Source organism: Mus caroli, chromosome 10, assembly GCF_900094665.2.
Source record: "Mus caroli chromosome 10, CAROLI_EIJ_v1.1, whole genome shotgun sequence".
Lineage (NCBI taxonomy): Eukaryota > Metazoa > Chordata > Mammalia > Rodentia > Muridae > Mus > Mus caroli.
The window spans coordinates 75359154-75368386 of record NC_034579.1 but is presented as its reverse complement, the minus strand read 5'-3'; the positions used below and the strand labels follow the sequence as shown (position 1 = coordinate 75368386).

At 57.8% G+C, this 9233-nt stretch overlaps 2 protein-coding genes across 4 annotated transcripts; one reads left to right on the top strand and one right to left on the bottom strand.

The window, feature by feature from the left end:
* Window positions 1-143: 143 nt before the first annotated feature.
* Mfsd12 (major facilitator superfamily domain containing 12) lies at window positions 144-9207 on the bottom strand. Of its 3 annotated transcripts, none has more exons than XM_021175173.2 (10): window positions 8873-9207; window positions 6399-6609; window positions 5116-5254; window positions 4853-5038; window positions 4259-4351; window positions 4079-4171; window positions 3531-3701; window positions 3362-3456; window positions 2680-2810; window positions 144-2593 (listed from the first exon to the last, which is right to left on the bottom strand). In XM_021175173.2, exons 1-10 carry the CDS (start codon window positions 9159-9161, stop codon window positions 2571-2573), a joined length of 1431 nt encoding a protein of 476 aa, XP_021030832.1. In that variant the 5' UTR covers window positions 9162-9207; the 3' UTR covers window positions 144-2570. The 3 variants fall into 3 exon arrangements, with proteins under 3 accessions (XP_021030832.1, XP_021030833.1, XP_029338418.1); XM_021175174.2 differs by having other exon boundaries at window positions 4853-4972; XM_029482558.1 differs by lacking the exon at window positions 2680-2810.
* On the top strand, window positions 569-2336 carry C10H19orf71 (chromosome 10 C19orf71 homolog). Its single transcript, XM_021175175.2, has 4 exons — window positions 569-679; window positions 1386-1624; window positions 1699-1824; window positions 2126-2336. The coding sequence occupies exons 1-4, from the start codon at window positions 597-599 to the stop codon at window positions 2296-2298; spliced, it is 621 nt and encodes a 206-aa protein (XP_021030834.1). The 5' UTR covers window positions 569-596; the 3' UTR covers window positions 2299-2336.
* Window positions 9208-9233: the final 26 nt, after the last annotated feature.

The window sequence follows — 9233 nt, the reverse complement described above, 5'->3', positions numbered from 1 at the left end:
CAGTGTCCTGGGTAAGTTGGCCAGGACCCTGACTGGAGCAAGCTCAGCATGTTGGTGACCAGAGATGGGGAGGTGATGTCTGGTGAGGAAACAGGAACCCAAGTGGAGCGCCACCTATACAGACTGTAAAGGGTTGACTGAGCTGAGATTGGTTGTTGCTCTTTATTGACATAAGATACACAGGATGCACTAGCAGAACAAGCAGGCCCTGGGCTCTGCATCTTCAGTGATGCCACAGTGATCCCAGAGCCTTCTCCCCAACCCAAGACTTAGGTATCCACTTCCTTCTGTGGACCTCTATAGGTCATGGGCCCTGTCTTAGAGCCCATACTTTGTGGCCTTTGTCATTGTGCCCTTACTTGGATGTGTCTTGAGGACAGAGATGGGGTGGAGTCCTAGGCTCTAGAGGGCATGACCTCCCGCTGTGGGGCAGGGAGGGAGGGAGGGAACACTTTGGGTCCCAGCCCCACACCAGGAAGTAAGCTGAGGTCTAAGACTGTGGCTGCCCACTTCCCTGTTGCTGGGATACCTTTGTCCCTGTCAACAATAGCCCCAGGGCCTTGGTGACTAGAGCCGCTGGACAGGCAGGGCCAGACATGGAAAACGTGAGGCGGGAGGCTACTCGGCCCTCTGTTCCCTCAGGCACCCTTGAACTCTACTTCCCCGACCATCTCTACCGGTGGGTTCCTGCACTTGGTCCCTTTCTTCACCCAGACCCCAGATCCCCTACCTCTACCAGCAGCCCAGGTGGCTGGGATGGAGGTGTGCAAGGGTTGTGAGTTAGGCATTTGTATACACCCACTCCCAAGCAGAGGGGTCTATTGATTCTCCTGTCTACAGGTGCTGCAGTGGCAGCCATGTGCCTGGTGCCCTCCCCTTTTAGATTCTGTGTGTATCCCGAGCTGTTTATAAACCCACATTGATCCTCCTGACTTGGCACGCTTAGTGTTGCCACCCACACCCAACAGAAAAAGTCCCATTTCATAGGCCTGCTCACACCTGGGCCTTCCGTGGTGCTGACAGGCCGCCTCACGTGGGGCCCTTGCAAGCGCCACTCCTGCAGCCTGCATGGCCTCCCGTGCATGCACCATCTGTGAGGAGTTACAGGCTAGGCACACCCTTGGTCCCTCCTTCCCCCATCAGCCATAAGTGGCTCAAGGCTGAGGCAGGAGGATTGCTGCCAGGTCAACACTGACAACTGCCTCAAACAGGGCCATTCTCAGCTACATGAAATAAAGACTGCAGGTGGGGAAGTGCACAGAGATGGGTAGAAGGGGATGACTCTCACCTCCTAGCACCTTGGCAAAGAGTCAGATACTCCCTTGGGACAGGAAAACTGGCAGGGACCAGCAGGACGTCCTGGCTCAGTCCCCACCCTCCCTCAGCAATGACTACGTGTCCCTGGAGGGGCCCCGTTGGGCGCCGGCCATCAAGCAAGCGGTGCGCTGGAAGTTCACGCCCATGGGACGGGATGCGGCGGGCCAGGTATGGTTCACCGGCCTGACCAACTCGGAACCTGGTGATGCCTGGTACAAGCTGCCCCGCGCACTTGACACTCCGTACCGCGAGGCCCACACGCGTTGGCACGGCTGCTTCCAGAGTCGCCAGCGTGGCCTGCCGCCCGGTGAGTGTCCCACCTCCGGTCGTGCACACCCGTGGGTCTCACGCTGACACCCTCCCTTCCGTGCCTCCCCGCAGCCTACACACAGCACTTGCGGGAGATGGCCTTCTGGGACCCTGCGATACCCGCGCAGTATCTCAACTCAGACCCGCGCTGGGGGTGCGTGCAGTGGAGGGACAGGCAAATCCGTGGCAAGGAGTTCGGTGAGCTGAGGGGATGTGGACAGGATGGGGCCGGGGGTAGTACTGCACGTGGGTCACTCCACTCTCGGAGGCAGAGACAGAGGGATCTCTTGGTCCCGGAGGCTGCCTGGGCTAGCTAGTGTAAAAAAGAAAACAAATAACAACAACAAAAAATAACCCGGAAAAATAAGGAGAGCTAGGCCAGCAATGGGCAGAGGTGCGGGAGCGCAGGATGGGCATGGCCTGGTGGGCTCGGTCAGCATAAGGATTTGGGAGCTCCCTGGCCCCCGCAGCTGCAGAGCTCGTCCCGTCCTGTCCGCAGTGGTCACCAGGAACCAGTTCGGGGCAAAGCTGCCCTGGCAGTCCGACTATGTGCCGCTCCTGTCGCCGCCGCAGCGGCCGCGCTTCACCGCGCAGGACTTCAGACAGCGGGACCTGCAGCGGCCCTACCCAGCCACCGGCCAGCCGCCTCCGGCTTTCACACCCGCGCTCTGATAAAGCCGTGCTACTGACCCGTGTGTCCGTGTCCCCGTGAGCCAGGTGATCTCTCCCACGTGCAGCCCGGGCATGTGTCCCCTACAGCCTCCCGGTGGGCTGGTGCATCCCTGTCAAAAGTGGGGCGAGGCACCAACGGGCCCCTAGTGCTCAGCAAGCTTGGCCGGTACACCCACCCGCACACCGTGCCCTCTGACCCTGAGCAGGTTGGGGGTCGAGGGGGTCAGGGTGTCTGCCTGGTCCTTCATAACGTCGCGCTGGGGAGCCAGAGGTCAGGGCCGGTCTCGCGGGTCCCCTGAAATAAGGAGTGGAGTGGCGTTGGGAAGGGCGGGTCCCAGGTTGCACCCCACCCCTACCCAAGTCCAAGTAATGGAGACCCACGGTTTCGAATGCGGATGGGCCAGATGAAGAGGCTGCAGAGAGCCAGAGCCGCGGCCACACCCACGCCGCCTGTCACTGCTGTCATGACCCAGTGGTAGAAGCTGACGCAGGCCCCACAGCACAGCTCAGAGCTAGGGAACAGAGGGCGAATGAGGGACCCGGGAGAGAAAGGTCCAGCTGCTGGTCCCTGGGGATTGCTGCAGTGTCCCCTGAAACAGCCTCTGTGGCTCCCATCTCAAGTTCCAGGGGACCCTAGACACATACTCCCAAATATGCACATTTGTATGTGCTTGCTCACAGTCCCCTGCAGCCCACAGCCCTGCCCTTGGTCTCTTGGCTCCTGCACGGTCTCCTCAGTCCTGCCCCAGGACCTTTGCTCGGGCCCTGCAGCGACACAGAGGTTCTGGCTCATGGGCCAGGTTCTCAGGGAGTCTCCCAGCCTTTTGTTGGACTCCTAGACCCCACGCTCAACCCCACCTCTGCATTAGCAGTTACCGACAGGACTGCCATTGTCCTGGGCCAGCATGGGTGGCTGGGTGGTTCAGGAACAAATACTGTGAGGTTCTGAGTGGCTCTGTGTGCCCTCAGCACCCAGCTCAAAAGAAACTCAGTGTTTGTTGAATAAACGAACTGCCCAAAGTAAGGAATGTGTGCTCTCCAAGTCTGAGGGACAAAAACTCACGGACAGGGATGCAGGCTCTGCACAGCCATGACTGCCAGCCCGTTGGCCACCTTATCCGAAAAGCTCATAGCACCATACACGAAGGCTCCACTGTGCTGGGGGGACACACGGGGTTAATGCCCAGACCGGAGGTCCTGACCATGCCCCAGGCTCTTCCCACCAGCCCTACCGTGTGTGGGCCAATGAGGTCAGCTGTCATGGCTAGGGAGGTGACAAGGATGGTGGCACAGCCTGCACCTAGCAGCACTGCAGCCCCGTACACAGCCACACCCAGATTATCTGCCAGGGCCACCCAAGCTGCGAAGGCCAGGATCACCAGCAGCCCGGTGAAGTAGGTCATCTAGGAAGGATGGAGGCAAAGCCTGAGTCAGGCCCACGCTGTTGGGCACCCTGCACCAGAGACTCGCCCTCTCTGGTCCTCCATTAAAACTTGTCCTATTCCACACCCAAGACAGGCATTACTGGTCTCTGCTCAGAGCAGACATTACTAATCGTTTGTTCCAGAGCTTGGTCAGACATTACTAATTGATTTCCCATTCTGCACCAGGGGTAGGTAAGCAGTCCAAACACTCCAGCCCACCAGGTAGCTGAAAGGAACAGACCGACCCCTGAGACCAGAGGGTCCAAGAAGCCTAGACTCTGGGCTTCAGGCCACAGTATGCCTTGGGGGGGTGTTCCCCACCCCTGCCCACCTCCCCAGCAGCACCTGCCACTCACATTCCTCCCTATGCGCCGGTTGACTGGCTTCATGAGGAAGGAAGAGAAGAAGCCACTCAAGTACATCACCAGAGGGATGGTGGCGATGAACTTCTGTGGAGGGAGAGGCAATGGTGGTCCAGAGGGGCACCTCAGCAGGGGACCCATCTCCCACCACCTCCACACCCACCCACAACTCACCTTGGGCAAGCTGAGAGAATAGGTCAGGTACATGGCAATGTAGGTCTGAGACAGGTTCACAATGAGCCTTGTGGTCATGTACAGCATGCCTACCTGTGGGCAGATCAGCAGGGGGACAAGCCAAGCCAGGGATCAGTAGGAGACCCAGTGCACTCCCTCCCACCAGTCAGGGATTTAGAAACAAGCTGAGGGCTTCTATAGTATTGACTCAGGCTGGGGCACAGGGAGGGGAGGGGAGCCATCTGTGATTGGTAATGTCTGCCCTGGCTGAGGAATGGAAAGTTGATTGGTAATGTCTATCCCAGTTGGGAAATGGGGATGAGGTTTATGCCTGCATGGGAAATGGAATGTCTGCCTTGGTGGAGGTGGGAAGTCAGTAATGTCTGTCCTGAGAGGAGTGATTAGTGATGTCTGTCCTGGGAGTGAAGTGACATCCACCCTGAGCATGGAATAACAATGCATAGCCCAGTGGAGATTAATGTCTGCTCTGCAGGTCAAGTAGAAGGCTGATTAGTCATGTCTGTTCTGGGTGTGACTGGTAACGTCTGTCCTAGGTGGTTCTGTTTCTCCAGTCCCCTCAGCCCCACAACACACCTGATAAAAAGCTGGCTCCCGAAGCCAGTGTTTCCACAGCAGCAGTGGCTGGGCCGCAGGGGCTACCAGGGGGGTGTGCTCATTGGGTTCGATCCCACGGTGCTGGGGCCTGTGGCCCTCCTTGGTACCCAAGTGGAAGAGCAGAGAGAAGATGGCTCCCACACCCACCACCAGCAGGGCCAGGTTCTGGGGAGGAGAGCAAGGGTCAGCAACGGCTCTCCCAGGCTCAGGGGCACAGGGGCTCACGTGCTGCCCAGACTTACCCGGAACACGGGCACATCCTGGACTCCTAGCTGGTCACCCACACTGATGTCCTGCTTGCCATGCGCAGAGCCCTGCAAGTGCAGTAGCAGCCAGGCTGCGCCGTACACGGTGATGTTAGCTACCACAGTGAACGCATACCTAGGGGTGAGGGCCGGGCCTTAGCACACGTAGAGTCCACAGACTGCGTCTGGCTCAGTAAATACTGTCAGCACACGGGAACACCGTTCCCTAAAGTTTCAAGCTAGTAGCTGTAGTAGCCACGCCCTCAGCCCACCCTGCCAGTGTCCTACTGGGAGAGACAGGCTACACACCCACTACAATACAGAGGGGTCACATGACAACTTGGTCAGCTGGAGTTCCTTTGAAGGGAGGTTGTCCCTGGAGGGCCCAGCATAATCAGGTCATAGGAAGCTGGCTTTAGGGTACACCCAGGATCACAGCCCACTCTGCCAGCCTCACAGAAGCCTGAAATGCCTCCAATCCTATAGCCACATTCTAGGCCAGGCACAGTGGTGCACATCTGTTGTCCTGGACGCTCTGGAGGCTGAGGCTAGAGGCCAGCCTGGGCAAATTATTCCAAATATTTTTTTAAAATACTAATTCAAAACATTTTCTAAAGAGTGAGCTGGTTGATGGTGGTACACACCTTTAATCCCAACACTCAGGATGCAGAGACTGGCCGATCTGGTCTATAGAATGAGTTCCAGGACAGCTAGGGCTACACAGAGAAACCCTGTCCCCAAAACAAAACAAAACCCCCCAAAAACAACAGAAAAAAAAAAAACCTGTAGCCTCCCCTCCCCCAGCCTTAAAGGTTCCACTGTTTATGTCGGGATGGAGCTTCCCACTCAATCATTCTGCCACGCCCACTGCTGGAGCCTGCTGCTTTGCTGTTCCAGAGCCATACACATGGTCACCCAGCTACTGGACCCCAAGATTATTTGGCGGGAATCAGGCCCCCTTCCCCTGCTTCATAACTATGTGCGAAATAGTAAAATTGAGCTTTGATCAGAATGACTGTCTTAGCTACATCTTTATCTTGCGCCGCCTAGCCCTTCTCTTCCAGGTTTCTAAGATGCCTTTTCCAGACTAGAACCCAAACATGTGGTCTGCTGGCCGGACACAACAAAAAGCAAAAAACAAAACAGAAAGGCTGGAGACCAGAGGGCACCTGTTCCTCTCTGTGGGTCACCTAGCACTCACTCCTTACACAGCTGTAGATGACAGATACACAGTTCCCAGGGGACACCGGGCTAGGTCCCTGTGCCCAACCCTGTTGTACCTGAGGGCCGTGAGCTCCACCTTCTCGTGGTCACTGGTCACCAGCTCTGGGATGAGGCTCAGGTGGGCAATCTGCGTGGCAGCCCAGCCAAACTGGAAGACGACGATGAAGGGCCCGTAGTACAGCAAGGCAGCCCATTCAGGCGTGGCTTCCCCACAGCCCAGGCATGGGCTGAAGATGAATGGGAAGGAGAGCAGGACACAGACAGTGCCTGTGAGGGCACAAGCGCAACACGGAGCCGTGAGGGGCAACCCAGGCAGGCAAACACCACAGAGGCCAGCCTCCACCCTCCGTACAGACGGACACCATGAGGACCTGTAGCTAGGACAGGAAGAAAAAACAAGAACGGGGATCCCTCGATGGCCCTGAGCTCGGGGTCATCGCCATCACATCTACTACCAGTTCTATGTGCTCCTTTCCCAGCTGGGCAGGGTGGAGTTGGAGCCTAGGTGGCTCAGAGTCAAAGCTGCTCCTGTGCCTGGGCACAGAGCAGATCCTGCCACCGTCCAGGACATACTGGGTACCCCATCTTCCTCCATGGACTCAGAAAAAAAAGTAGATATAATCAATGCAAGCTCCTCCAGCGTCCATCATACCCTGACCACCAGTCCTGTTCACCCCCTGCCTGGCACAGGGGCCTCCTCCGATAGCAGGCTCTGTCCTACCTTTGTGACCTCCAGCCCTGGGGTCTTTGCACAGCTACCCCAGATACATCCTCCCATCCTGCCAATCTCTCACCCTAAGGTGTCAGCAGCCCCTGGGCTCCTCACACCCCTCCTCTGAGCTGGACTTGCCCACCAGACCGCAGGCTCCATGGGTGGGTGCAGTTACCCCCAAGTTCTTCCTATATCCTAAGCAACCAGGCCAGGACTGGGGACACTGAGTCCCCAGGTGGGTTTATCACAGTGGTCTCTCTGCAGCTTAAGGGGGATATTATCACTCTCTGGAGAGAAGGCGATGGCACCACATAGCCCAGGCTTGCCCTTGAACTCCTGATCCTCCTGCCTCAGTCTCCTGAGTGCAGGATTTGTGGGGTACTGGGATGGCAGCCAGGGCTCCAAACCTTTCACACCAGTTTGGTTTTTTTTTTTTTTTTTTTTCCAGCCTGGCTCACACTAGTTTTAAGTGGATTAACTTGAGGCCCCATGAGACAGAGAACCCTGCAGAAAGGTCTCTGAGCCCCTGCCTAGCACTGGGCTTCCAACTTCCCTTTCCTGCCCAGAGGTGACTTCACCACATAATATGCCTTGGATTGAGAAATGAAACAACCCTTACAGGGCAGATCTTCAGGGGCCCAGGCACTGTGGATTCAATCTCATGACCAAACCACACCCACTGTTTCTAAGCCTAGTTAACCATTGGCCTAGTCAGGGTCAAGCTGGTCATCTCCAGATGCTTGGCCTGGCCTCTCTGGGCCTCAGTTAACCTGAGAGTTCTGTCTGGTTCTGGGTTTCCTATGAGACTCAAAATGGTGCAAGATGTTAGTCCCAGCACCCAGGAGGCAGGGGATCTGACTCCAAGGCCAGCCTGGGAACATCTCCCGGCTGTCCCACTGTGAAGGGACCCAGGCCTGTGCAAAGTCAGGCTAGCCTGGTATCTCCTGGCAAATATAAGCCCTTCTGAGTATTTCTTTCCATTGTTGGAGACTCTCAATGAAGTGGTCATCCCCCCCCCCCCCCCCCCCCCGCTTCAGCTTTTGAATATGGTGACAGGTGTGCAGGCTGTGCCTTGAAGCCCACACTAGGTGTCCCGGATTCTTCCTGGATCCTGAGAAACTACAAATTCCAGCCCCTAGGCTGGCAGATGCCACTGGGCCACTGCTGTCTTGAAAAAAAATGCCGTCATCTAGGGGCGGGGCTGGTTCTGCAACCCCTACCCCAGGCAAAGGGCCAGAGCCTTCCAGGAATTCCCCAGGGAGGGGCTACAACCCCAGGGCCAACCTCTCCAACTGTCTACACCAAATGAGAGCTGCTGGGACTCCATGCTGGGCCACCCCAGACAGGAGCCACAGGCGCACAGAATGAAGTGGGTGGGCAGCAGGAGGAGCACAGGACACAGGATGATAGTCAGGGAAGGGGACTGGGGGGTCAGAGCTGTAAGACTAAAGATAGGGTACAGAATCCTGAAAAGGTAGAGGGAACAGGACTGGACCACGGATGGCAGTCAGCGGAGAGGAGAGGAGAGGATATAGCGGGAGAGGACGGACAGACACAAGAGTGACAGAAACGGGGAGACACTGGGGAGCAGAGGGTAAGAGGGACACAGGATGACAGTCAGAGGGAAGGACTTCCACAGGGCGACAGCCACAGGAGAGGACGGACACAGGGCGGCATTCAGAGGGGAGGAATGACACAGGATGACAGCCACAGGGGAAGACGGACACAGGACGACAGTCAGAGGGGAAGAATGACACAGAGCGACAGTCAGAGGGGAAGACGGACACAGGGCGACAGTCGGGGCAGGGAAAGGCTCACCCGCTAGGTGCCAGGCCTTGCGGGGCCCACAGCGCGCGCAGGAGGCGCGGTCGGCCTCGTAGCCCACGAGCGGCGTGCAGAGCCCGTCGGCCACCTGGCCGAGCAGCAGCAGCAGCCCCGCGCCCCGCGAGCTGTACCCGCGCACGGAGTGCAGGAATAGTAGCAGGTAGGTGAACCACATGCCGGCGCACAGGTCGTTGAGGAAGTGGCCGACCGCGAAGCTCAGCCGCGCGGCGAGGGACAGCGTCCGCGGCGGCCCCGGGCCTGCGTCGCCCGACGGAGGTGACATCGCGGCCGCAAACCCCACCGCCCCGCACTGCCGCCCCGCGCTAACCGCGCGGCTATGCGACCGCCGCTCCGG

Coding starts and splice junctions, on each gene's coding strand:
- C10H19orf71 (XM_021175175.2), top strand. CDS start 597: ATGGAAAACGTGAGGCGGGAGGCTACTCGGCCCTCTGTTCCCTCAGGC. Junction 680..1,385: donor TTCCCCGACCATCTCTACCG/GTGGGTTCCTGC, acceptor ACCCTCCCTCAG/CAATGACTACGTGTCCCTGG. Junction 1,825..2,125: donor AATCCGTGGCAAGGAGTTCG/GTGAGCTGAGGG, acceptor TCCTGTCCGCAG/TGGTCACCAGGAACCAGTTC.
- Mfsd12 (XM_021175173.2), bottom strand. CDS start 9,161: ATGTCACCTCCGTCGGGCGACGCAGGCCCGGGGCCGCCGCGGACGCTG. Junction 4,172..4,258: donor ATTCTCTCAGCTTGCCCAAG/GTGAGTTGTGGG, acceptor CTCCCTCCACAG/AAGTTCATCGCCACCATCCC. Junction 3,702..4,078: donor ACCGGCGCATAGGGAGGAAT/GTGAGTGGCAGG, acceptor CATCCTTCCTAG/ATGACCTACTTCACCGGGCT.